General features: G+C 41.1%; 1 protein-coding gene across 3 annotated transcripts in view; it reads right to left on the reverse strand.

The window, feature by feature from the left end:
• The window catches only part of AP1G1 (adaptor related protein complex 1 subunit gamma 1), an 85,734-nt gene that overhangs the window by 37,699 nt on the left and 35,079 nt on the right, over positions 1-12,956 (reverse strand). For all 3 annotated transcript variants that reach the window (XM_059667508.1, XM_059667509.1, XM_059667507.1), the window contains one exon: positions 2,422-2,546. In XM_059667508.1, coding sequence (XP_059523491.1) covers positions 2,422-2,546 — 125 coding nt within the window. The remainder of the gene's footprint in view (positions 1-2,421; positions 2,547-12,956) is intronic.

The raw sequence follows: 12,956 nt of genomic DNA on the forward strand, positions 1-12,956 counted from the left end.
TTAATTTGCATAATGCAAGTTCTTAAAATATATCCAATTTTTAAGGATTTAATGTCTTAGGAGTTTTCTAGGCCAATGAACAATGGGGTAAACATTCATTAAGAAACATAAAAACTGCTGGTACACTATGATGTCCTATAATACAAAGAGGGGGAAAAGGCACACAAAAAAGCAAACAGAAAAATCGCATTCATTACCATGTTAAAAAAATAAACAAATGACCAAAGTCCTTCAAGAGAGCTTAGACTGAAAGTGCCATATCAATTTCCAACTATTAGTAACTCTCTCCTAAATTCACTTGGTTTGGCTGGGTCTCATTATAATTAAACACAAAGATTTCTTGTTTGCCTATGTGCCTCATTCTTCAATTTTTACCAAGCTATACTAGAGTTTGGTATTAACTCAACTCTCTAATATGAACTTGCTGCAAGGCAGAACTGCCAAATTATCAGCATGTGATTGAAGGCTTGGATAATAAGGGCAACAGAGCATGAAAGAACAAAATTTGCTGTCCAGAGTAAATGTATAAAAGAGTCATGCTGAATATCTAGAATGTAACCTCCATGACACCAAGAATCTGTTCCATTTTTTAAATTCTCCATCCCCATAGCTTACAACAGCTCCTGGCATGCAACAGGTATGCAATAAATACTGGTTGAATAAACGAATCAACTTAGTATTTTCATTATTAATATTTATTTCAAGACCAAAAAACTAGATTCTCCCAAAATTAAGTTCACAGACTCAATATATTTATATGATAAATGCAATATTTACAACCAAATTATAATTCTTAGTTTGGAATTTTTCATTTTCCATTGGAAAATTGTTTTTAATACATTTTTATTGATTTCAGAGAGGAAAGAGAGAGAGAGAGAGAGAGAGAGAGAGAGAGAGAGAGAGAGAGAAACATCAGTGATGAGAAAGAATCATTGATCAGCTGCTTCTTGCATGCACCACACTGGGAATTGAGCCCGGCATGTGCCCTGACTGGGAATCGAACCGTGACCTCATAGGTCGGCACTTAACCACTGAGCTACGCCAGCCAGGTGTCCATTGGGAAATTTTAAAGTAGAACATTATTTTTCACAGGAAATTATAAGAGTTCAGTATCTATAAATTTGATCACCTATATCCCCCCAATTCTATTTATGTCAAATACACAAATACTGCAAATGAAATAGAAATCTAAAAAAGGATATTAAACAAATGAAAACAATCCAAAAAGTACCTTTAACCAATAGGCCATCAGAACTTCTATGCCTTTCTAACAGAACTTTGTTATAAGAGAAATGCTGGAAAGAACTGCTAAATCCCCTGCTTGGGTCCTCTAATTTCTCCATAATGGCAAGCATTCCTCAGTTTGTAAGTTAAACAAACATGACTGGACTAGTAGATCAGTAAAGCACCCATTAAAAAAAAATGACTTATACACAAATATTCATAGGGCTACATATAATCCCACACAATGGATGTCTTGAATTAGATTACAGACAAGATTTCTCTTTTTATTTTTAAGTAGTGTTTATTCAGAATATACACTGGTAATTCTTTAATAAATATAACATTTCATTTTTCATGTTATTCAAAGTCCTGGAACTATAACATAAGAAAGCTGAGATTTACAAAGGCCTTGTCTATTCTATGACGACCCAAATGTTATTTCATTGCTAAATTGTGTTCTTATGCCTGAAGATGTATAGCAATACCTTTATTTAATTAAATTATCCCCAACAGAAGTTTTAAGCCTTTGCTAAGTCTCTTTACATATAAGCTACAGGACCAAAAGCAATTGAAATATATTCTAGAAAGTAAATACAAAGCCAGTAAATAGAAGATTTACTGATATCAATTTATAGGAAAGACCTAAAATCACAAAGCAGTTCTTAGAAGGAAAGGTTAATACTTACTTCTTACTCATGAACACAGATGAGAGTGTGGTGATTTTGGAGGAAGAGAGTGGGGGAGGAAGAGAGTAAATGGGGGATAAACGGTGATGAAAAAAAGAAAAAGAGAAAAATCCTATATAATAAAAGCCCAGCCACCAAATGGCAGAACGACCAGTCGCTACAAAGCGCACTGACCACCAAGGGGGCAGACGCTCAGCGCAGGAGCTGCCCCCTGGTGGTCAGTGTGCTCCCACAAGTAGGAGCGCCACTTGACTGACCAGGATGAGCGACTGCTCCTGCAACAGGCTGATCCCTGCAAACTATGCCCCCATCCAATGCACGAATCCATGCACCAGGCTTCTAGTATATATAGAGAGACAATAAAATATGACAAAGCAAAGTAAAATTTAATACCAAATAAATTAATTTTATAACTTTAAAAAAAAAACTTGGGGGCGGGGGAAGGAGACATATGTAATACTCTTTGTAATACTTTAAGCAATAAAACAAAATAAAATAAAAAACAACTTACTTTTTGATACAGTTGGTCATGAGAAGATGGACATCTTGTCGTTCATCTAATAACAGCATTGCCCCTAAGTAGCCAATGCGTTTGTCTGTGAATTTTTGAGAGGCAATAAGCTTGAGGCACTCCAACTGCAAATAAAAAAAAGAAAGAAATTAAGAAATTGCTGCCACAATCAGGAAATGTTTTTAACCCAGATTAAAGTAAATAGATATAACTTGTATCATCAAACCATCTAAATGACAAAGATTTAGGATCTTTGGGTAGCTTGATAGTAATCAAGTCTTGAAAACAGAACATCTTGTCAAGGTTCTATGATATTTGCCATCCAAATAATCTGTGAAGCTTAGCTTAGTTCTACAGATTCATACAATCCTATCTAATAAAAGAGAAACATGGTAATTAGCCATACCTCCACTACCCTTCCCATTGGCTAATCAGGGTGATATGCAAATTAACTGCCAGCCAAGATGGCGGCCAGCAGCCAGGCAGCTTGAAGCGAACATGAGGCTTGCTTGCTTCAGTGACAGAGGATTCCAACGTTCCCCGCCTGCCTTGCCGGCCTCTGAGCTGGCAGTTTGAAACATTGTTACAAATATAGAAGCTAAAGAAAACTCAAGAAACCTGCTTTCAGCCAGCCAGGATCTCAGAGCTGGAGTTGAAACAGTGTTTCAATTATAGAACCCAAACAAACCAGATACCTGCTTTCAGCAGCTGAGGCCTCAGAGCTGGAGCCAAGCCTCAGAGCTAAAGCTGGCCCAGAATAAAAAAAAAGAAAAGGCAAAAAGGAGCGGTTGGGACCTTCAGTCACCCGCCAGCCTGAAAACAGCCCTCAGCCCCTCACCCAGACTGGCCAGGCACCCCAGTGGGGACCCCCACCCTGAAGGGTGTGTGACCAGCTGCAAACAGCCATCATCCCCTCATCCAGGCTGGCCAGGCACCCCAGTGGGGACCCCCACTCTGATCCAGGACACCCTTCAGGGCAAACCAGCCAGCCACCACCCGTGCACCAGGCCTCTATCCTATATAGTAAAAGGGTAATATGCCTCCCAGCACTGGGATCAGCGTGACAGGGGGCAGCACCCAAACCCCGATCACCCTGCGGCTCTGTGTATGACAGGGAGCGGGGCCACAACCTCCCTATCCACCCTGCTCTGTTCGTGACAGGGGAAGGCGCCCCAACCCCCTGATCAGCCCTGCTCTGTGCCTGATAACAGGGAGCTCCCCAACCCCCTGATCGCCCTGCGGCTCTGTGTGAGACAGGGTGCGGCGCCCCAACCCCCCCCCCCCCCCCGGGTCCTGCTTTGTGTGTGACGGGTTAGAGCCATAACCTCCCCATCAGCCCTGCCCTGAGTGTGACAGGGTTCAGCGCCCCAACCCCCTGATCAGCCCTGCTCTGTGCCTGATAACGGGGAGCTCCCCAACCCCCTGATCGCCCTGCGGCTCTGTGTGAGACAGGGTGCGGCGCCCCAACCCCCCCCCCCCACGGGCCCTGCTTTGTGTGTGACGGGTTAGAGCCATAACCTCCCCATCAGCCCTGCCCTGAGTGTGACAGGGTTCAGTGCCCCAACCCCCTGATCGGCCCTGCTGTGTGTGTGACAGGGGGTGGTGCGCCAACTCCCCTATCGGCCCTACTCTGTGAGTGACGGGGGAGCTCCTCAACCGCCTGATAGGCCCTGCTCTGTGCGTGACAGGGGGGAGCTCCCCAACCCCCTGATCGACCCTGCTCTGTGTGTGACAGGGTACGAAGCCCCAAGCCCCCTGATGGGCCCTGCTCTGTGAGTAACAGGGGGCAGTGCCCCAACCCCCTGATTGGCCCTGCTCTGTGTGTGACAGGGGGTGGAGCCGCAACGTCCCCATCGACCCTGCCTTGAGTGTGACAGGGGGCGGTGCCCCAACCCCCCAATCGACCCTACCCTGAGAGTGACTGAGGGTGCCATCGCAACCTCCCAATTCGCCCTGCTCTGTGCATGACAGGGGGCGGCGCCCCAACTCCCCAATCGGCCCTGCTCTGAGCCCGACCAGGGGCTGCATCTAGGGATTGGGCCTGCCCTCTGCCACCAGGGAGCAGGCCTAAGCCAGCAGGTCGTTATCTCCCAAGGGGTCCCAGACTGAGAGAGGGCAGAGGCCGGGCTGAGGGGGACCCCCCCTCCCCCCAAAGTGCACAAATTTTTGTGCACCAGGCCTCTAGTAGTATTATAAGATATTAACACATTGCGGACCAATTTTATTGCTAGCTTTACCCAGTGGCCAGATAAGTTTCTATTGAACAACTACAAAAAATGTTTTACATAAATGTTAAAGGCACGCTTTAAAATTAAATACCCATTGCATTTTGAAGTTATTTATTATATGTTCTTACAAGCTAATATCTTTTTAAAGTATGATATTTTGTAAAACACTGTGTAATGTGAAGCAAGAATTCTCATGATCCATCCACAATGTGTTAACAAACCTAACTCCTAATTTAATCCCCAGGTTACTAAACAAGTACTTAACTCATTTAAAGTCTGGTTCCTATTTTGAATATCAAAAAACTCAAAAACTGGAAATACATCAAAGTGCCAAAGATTTCTGCCCTGCACGTCAGGAATGTACAACTGCAGAAGAGACAGACAATAACTAAATTTAATATAATGTTGGAAGTGCTACAGCCCTAGCCTGTTTGGCTCAGCGGACAGAATGTCAGCCTGTGGACTGAAGGGTCCCGGGTTCAATTCCTGTCAAGGGCACATGCCCAGGTTGCAGGCTCAATCCCCAGTGAGAGACATGCAGGAGGCAATCAATCGATATGCTCTCTCGTCATTGATGTTTCTCTCTCTCCCTCTCTCTTCCTCTCTGAAGTCAATAAAAATTTTTTTTTAAAAAAAAGTGCTAAATTTACAGCTTAAACCAATACTATGGGAGAAGTAAGGGTTTAAGAATCAAATATAGAAAAAGAAAAAAAGCCAGAGGAAAACTCAGTAGTGGAATTAACCTAAAATGTTTATGCTTTTTTTCTTTATATAATTGTTAGAAATACTCAGAGCTTAAGAGTCTTTGTAGTTAAACAGTTTGTCCCTCCTTAGTTTCTCTCTCTTTTTTTTTAATATGTTTTATTGATTTTACAGAGAAGAAGGGAGAGGGATAGAGAGTTAGAAACATCGATGAGAGAAACATCTATCAGCTGCCTCCTGCACGCCCCCTGCTGGGGATGTGCCCGCAACTAAGGTACATGCCCTTGACCGGAATCGAACCTGCGACCCTTCAGTCCGCAGGCTGACGCTCTATCCACTGAGCCAAACCGGTTAGGGCATCTCCTTAGTTTCTCTTGAATGTCACAATCAATATGCTGTACTTTATCATTCCATCTTTTTTTTTTAATATATTTTATTGATTTTTTTACAGAGAGAAAGGGAGAGAGATAGAGAGTTAGAAACATCGATGAGAGAGAAACATCGATCGGCTGCCTCCTGCACACCCCCCACCAGGGATGTGCCCGCAACCCAGGTACACGCCCTTGACCGGAATCGAACCCGGGACCCTTCAGTCCGCAGGCCGACGCTCTATCCACTGAGCCAAACCGGCTTCGGCTTATCATTCCATCTTGATTAACATGGAAAAGGTCAAACATACCGTCTAGAGGAGTGATTTTCAAAGGCTGTACACAGTTAAGACTCTCCAAGAGTTTTTCCAACTATGCTCCCATTTACAATCACCACATTCCCAAAGGAAGGGGCTCAAATGCAGACCCATGTACACAGGAATCTAAGATCCTGTGAGACTACTTCCTGCCTGAATTTGCCTATAAGTTCAAAGGTAAAATTGAGAAAAGAGTTTACAAATAAAATTGTCTCAAGCTGTTTAAAAATTGTTCTCTTAATGTACCTGTATTAAAAAAACACCTAAAGACAGCAGAAACTATCATGAGCAAGTCAAAGAAGGGGGAACCATCAGGATCCAAGACAAAAACTAAAATGTCTTCTGAGATTGACAAAAATTAGGTAATAACCATTTCCTTGCCATAACTGGTTTGGCTCAGTGGATAGAGCATCAACCTGCGGACTGAAGGGTCCCAGGTTCGATTCCGGTCAAGGGCATGTACCTTGTGTGGGCACATCCCCAGTAGGGGTTATGCAGGAGGCAGCTGATCGATGTTTCTCTTTCATCGATGTTTCTAACTCACTATTCCTCTCCCTTCCTCTCTGTAAAATATCAATAAAATATATTAAAAAAATAATCATTCCCTTTCTCTTAAACAAGTTAAATTTTTAAAAAATTTCTGAAATAGATGAAAAGTCATTTTTATAATGTCAGCAGAAAAATTACTGAAGTGAATGAGAAAAATCAAAAGCTAAAACGTTATTAGAAAAATCTTACTCTTTCAAACTGAAGGTTTTTAAATCTTCCCATTTAGTAAGTCTGAATAAATTTTTTAGAAGTGAAAGGAAATGTTCTTAGTATCAGGTATCACTGAAATTTTTATCATCCTTACTGAATCATGCTTCTGGCAAAAGACAGGCATTACACAAATAAATTATCCAAAAAATATCTTATTAAGATAAACTAATGAGAAGGGCATTAACATTCCTTTGTATTTTTTAGGGCCAAGTTTTAAGTCAGTCACATTAAAAGTCATCACTGACTGGTGAGTAGAATTTGTTGCTTTTGTGACATTTATTTAAAACTTACCTAAAAACTAAACAGCAAAAAGATAAACTAAAATTTAAAAGAATACTACATTAATTCTTTTTAATGTTCCCAGTGGTACAATGATTTTGCTTTAAGAATAAGAATTTCTTTTTTAAAGGTGACAATTTTTAGGGGAAACAAAAAATTATACAGCTGGAAATGGCACTTGAAATACATCCTCTCATGAAAGATTAACCCTGATTACACTTCACACTTAGGTGGAGGTAGCCAGCAATAGTGCTGAGAATGTACCATGTTTTATCAGGAATGTTATCAAAGTTTTCATATGTTGAAAAAGAAAAAGGTTGGAGGGTGGTGCAATGGAATGTGGAAGGAAGGATATCCACTTTGGGGCCACAATCACTAAAACACAACTCAACATTCTGTGTGAACTACACAAGAAAAATAGTAATCAAGTAAATGTATCCACTCCTTAGGTAACAATCTCAAATTCATCCAGAACTATTACTCCTCACTGAAGGCTCCTTGAAATCCCAGGTGAAACACTGCTAAACCACAAATCTAGCAAATGCTTTAAGATCCCAGTAAACAGCCCAGCTTTTATATTCACACCAGAAAACTTTTGCTTTTACCTGTGAGCAAAGTCAAAAGACAAATGACAAACTTCAAAAAAGTATTAATTCACAGTCATGAAATCCTATGTAACAGAACCCTACAAATTGATATTTTTTAAAAGACCAACAACTCAAAATAAAAATGAACCAAAAATATGAACAATTCAAAGAAAACAAAAATAATTCAAACATAAAATGGAGTTCAATCTTTTCATAAAAGAAATGCAAACCCAACTAGGGTTTTACTAAAAGAAAAAAAAATCATTGAATTGTACTCTTAACAAAAGTGATTATATGATATACAAAAATACCTTAGTGGGCCCTAGCCAGTTTGGCTCAGTGGATAGAGCATCGGTCTGCAGACTGGAGGGTCCGAGGTTCAATTGTAGCCAAGGGCACATACCTGAGTTATGAGCTACATCCTCAGTAGGGGGTGTGCAGGAGGCAGCTGATCAATGATTCTCTCTCATCATTTATGTTTCTATCTCTCTCTCCCTCTCCCTTCCTTTCTGAAATCAATAAAAAAATATATATTTTTAAATGCCTTAATGAAATTATTACAAAAAAAGAAATGCAGCCGAAACCGGTTTGGCTCAGTGGATAGAGCATCGGCCTGCGGACTGAAAGGTCCTAGGTTCGATTCCGGTCAAGGGCATGTACCTGGGTTGCGGGCACATCCCCAGTAGGAGATGTGCAGGAGGCAGCTGATCGATGTTTCTCTCTCATCGATGTTTCTAACTCTCTACCTCTCTCCCTTCCTCTCTGTAAAAAATCAATAAAATATATTAAAAAAAAGAAAAGAAATGCAAATCAAATCCATACTGAGATACTTTTAACCTACTGTATTAACAAAGACAAAAAATTGTCACAAGAGTGCAAAGGCATTAATGATAAGAGTATAAACTGACCCAAACTGTAATAAGAAAGATCTGGCCTATCTAAATACGCATACCCTTTGACTCAACAACTGCACTTTTAGAAACTTATACTACAATTCACTCACACATGTGTAAAATAATGGATATTATTCAACTGTAGTATTATTTTAAACAGTAAAATTAGAAATAAATGTCCATTAATAAGGCATCCATTTAACAAATTGATTCATACATATAATGAAATACTAAGCTGGATATACTATCACAAGCATGTCAAAAAACAACTGGAAAAAGAAAATGAGGAAGCTTCTTACATGGTAACTAGAGGCCTGGTGCATGAAATTCGTGCATGGGGGAGGGGGAAAGAGGAGAAGTGGGGTAAGTCCCTCAGCGAGAGGGCACAGGCCAGGACCCCTCGGGGGATGTCTGACTGCTGGTTTATAGGCCTAAACCGGCAGTCGGACATCCCTCTCGCAATCCAGGACACTGCATGCACCAGTGATCATACTTTTCATACAGGTGAAAGGTATCTTGGTGTTGTATGGGCAGCTACATTTTTTTGCCCTGATTATAAAAAGTAGTACATAACATGATCCTTCTGAGGCAGTAGTAACATTTCCCCCATCTTATGGGTGGGAAAACTGAAGCAGAGAGAAGTTAAGTAATTGGCTTTGTCATACAGTTATAACTGTCAGAATCAGGGCTGACCACAAAATGTGCAAGCCAGAGTCCATGCATGTCATTGCCGCATCATCCTGTTTTTTCAGTGTTAGAGTAGCCTTGCCAGGTTTTAATTTTTAAATCTAAGAAACTGTTCCCAATATATAGGGTAGGGTCCCTAGGCCTAGCTGGCGATCAGGGCCATCTGTGGGGCGACCAGCAGGCGGGGCAATCGGGGGCCCCCACTGGCACCTGCCTTGGCTGGTGGTCTGGCACTGCCCACTGACCAGGCCCGCCCCCTGATCGCCTCTGCCGGTCGCCTCCCTCTGGGGGGGGAGGGGGGGCGGCGGTGCAGACACTTAATGCAGGAGCTGCCCCCGATGGTCAGTGAACGTCATAGTGACCAGTCATTCCGCTGTTCGGTCAATTTGTATATTAGGGTTTAATTACATAGGATATGGGCTAATCTTCATGACAGATTAATAAAACAGTGTAAACAGTATGTGACAATATTTATTTTAAACGGGAGGTGGCGAGAACATATATATCCATTCCCTGAAGATGTATAAAATATCTCTGGAAGGGGAGCCAAGAAATAAATGCCAACAAATGCCTATAAAAAGGGAAACTAGCCTTAGCTGGTGTTGCTAGGTGGTTAGGGCATCGGCTTTGTCAAGGGCATATACTTGGCTTGCAGGTTCCATCCCAGGCCTGGTGGGGGGAGGGGGGAGGAGTGCATTCGGGAGCCAGGTTCTCTCTCTCTCTCTCTCTCTCTCTCTCTCTCTCTCCCCCTCCCCTCCCTCCCACTCTATCTAAAAATCAATGCCAAAACCGTTTGGCTCAGTGGATGGAGCGTCAGCCTGCGGACTGAAGAGTCCCGGGTTCGGTTCCGGTCGGGGGCGTGTGCCTGGGTTGCGGGCACATCCCCAGTGGGAGGTGTGCAGGAGGCAGCTGATCGGTGTTTCTCTCTCATCGATGTTTCTAACTCTCTCTCTCTCTCCCTTCTTCTCTGTGAAGGATCAATAAAATATATTTTTTAAAAAATAAATAAATAAATAAATAAATAAATAAATAAAAATAAAAATCAATGGAAAAATTATCCTCAGGTGAGGATTAACAAAAAAAAAAAAGAGGTAAACTAAGTGATTAGAAGAGAGTAGAAAGCAGTTTTCATCATCAGTGAACTATCATTATCTATTCCAAAGAGATAAATAAAATTGGACTAGGAGGGAAAAAATTGAAACTGCAGGATAAAGTGAACTTATATCTAACTTATGGTTAGAAAAATTCATATTATAATTTAAAAGGGAAAATAAAACAACTTAGGGAAATCATGTGTACCCCTTCCAAATTTGAACAACATATATTTCAAAAAACAATAAAAAAGCATTTGTGTCTTGGAATCTTTTTGAAAAAGACTTTGAAAGTTTAAGACCAGAATCTTATAAAAATACAACTCAGTAAATGGAAACAATCAGTTTTTTTAAGATAACTTATGTTCATTATGAACAATTGTGCTATCCTATTATAGTTGTGATACTCTAACAGCTTAAGAAGGATGTTCATTCCTTATCTCTAATCCCCAGGATGGCTATGCTTTTTCTTGCTGACGTTTGTTTTGTATTCTTCACCTACTATCAATTTCTCCCTGTCAACAACACTCTAATACACTTGCTTTTCCACAGCAACCTTCTCCCTCTACCCCACCTTTAATCCCAAAGGGCTGACTGTAATAATTCTTTGCTACTCACTGATTTTTTTAATATTTACTTTCCAATTGTTTTGGAACGCTGTGGTTTTGCTTTAATTTAGTAAACTCCTGTTGTACATACACCAGTATGTTCGACATTGTCACTGATACCCAGAAGGACACAAGACCAATAGTTGGATATGTATCATAAAATATGACATATATTCTATGACAGTTATGCACAAGTTACTGTGAAAATGACTAGGGAAGGGCACCGAATTCAGGTTAAAAACAGTAAGAAAACATCAGAGAAAGATTCCTTTCTCTGTATTTAATACATACTGGAATAGAAAAGAAACTAATCTAAGTTAGGGGCTGTGCCACCCTAATCCTATTTCTAGCTAAATTATTTCAACAAGCCTCAGGTTTCCTTATCACTAAGATAAGGAAGCCACATTGTGGAAGACAGCCCTAACATTCTCCACTCCTTGCCTAATTCTCTCCAGCTGATCCTCCAAGTGGCCTCAAATTTTTTCCCCCAGAAGCATTCCAGGCAGCCTTAGCAACAAACCGAAAAAACTGAAGTTATCAGCCCCCTTTGCAACAAATACAGTGCCTTAAGAAGTGGTTCCCAAAACTGACTGATCAAAATCACCTGGGAGAGTTTTGAAATGTAAGTCACCCCCAGGATAATCTGGTGTAGATTTGAGGTAGAGTCTGACAATTTAATGTTTACCAAGTTATTCTATATGACTCAATGTTCCAATTTTCTTTGAATGTCAAAGCAATTTTTAAAAAGAGAACTTTACCAGGTTTCTGGCCTTGTTCCATTTTTCTGAAGAAAGTACAAACACTGACTTTTACCAACATTTAATCTATTTACCCTTAAGAAAAAAGCTAAACCCATTTTGTTAGCTTCTAGGACAATTTCCCACAAGGTCAATGCACATATACATTTGCTTTTCAATGTAACACTTGGGGGTTTTATGATGTGAACAAATCATCTTGATGAAAAGATGCAATTAAAGTACTATAAACATTAATGGATCTGCAACTGATAGGTCTTTTTTAAAGTTACCTTTATTTCATTTTAATACTCAGAAATAACTTTCTAATTCTCACACACACACACCCTTTTGAAGAAGAAGCTATAACCTGGCAACATAAACTCTATATAGACTAAGAACCTGTTTTTTCACCCTTATGACAGAAGAAAAGAAAAAACAAAACAAAAAACAAATTCAAACACTCATTGACCCACCAAGCTTTACCAAATCTTTATGGCCTATTTATTTAATTTAAAATATTTTAATATTACAAATTTAATTGAAGCACTCAATCCCTTTTCCCTTCTCTCCACCCCAGGACTAATCAAAACTCAAAAGTTTTGTTCATCTTTGCCATGCTGCATGTCCTTACTATACATGTACAGTAAAGACAATTGTTTTTGAATATTTTAAACTTTATGTAACTATCAGATCATATTCTTGTTGCTTTCACTCAACAGCTTTGAGTATTACATCCAGACAAGAAGCTCCAATTCACTCATATTAGTATTCATTGTTCCACTTATGAATACACCACAACTTAACCTATTCTTTTTGTGGATTGTTCCCAATGTATCCCTATAAGAAACAATGCTGCAAGGAATCCTATCTAATAATAGACAAACATGGTAATTGACCGTACCTTCGCTACACCTCCCATTGGGTAATCAGCACGATATGAAAATTAACCATCAACAAAGATGGCAGCTAATTTGCATACTGCAGGCAGGGTGGGACAGCACCATCCTGCCTGCCCTGCCTGCTATCTGCGACCCGGGGCAGCGGCATCCAAGTGCGACCCAACCCAGGGTGGCCGGGCGGGGCAGCAGCAATCAGCCATCCTGCCCAGGCATCCCATGTGGGACCCGACCCAGGGCAGCGCCCCAACCCCCAGATCGGCCCTGCCGTGTTCGTGACCCGGGGAGGCAGGGCAGGCACCAAGGGATCGGGCCTGCTGTGTGCTATCTGGGGAGCGGGCCTAAGCCAGCAGGTGGTTATCTCCCGAGGGGTCCCAGACTGT

Source organism: Myotis daubentonii, chromosome 15, assembly GCF_963259705.1.
Source record: "Myotis daubentonii chromosome 15, mMyoDau2.1, whole genome shotgun sequence".
Classification (NCBI taxonomy): domain Eukaryota; kingdom Metazoa; phylum Chordata; class Mammalia; order Chiroptera; family Vespertilionidae; genus Myotis; species Myotis daubentonii.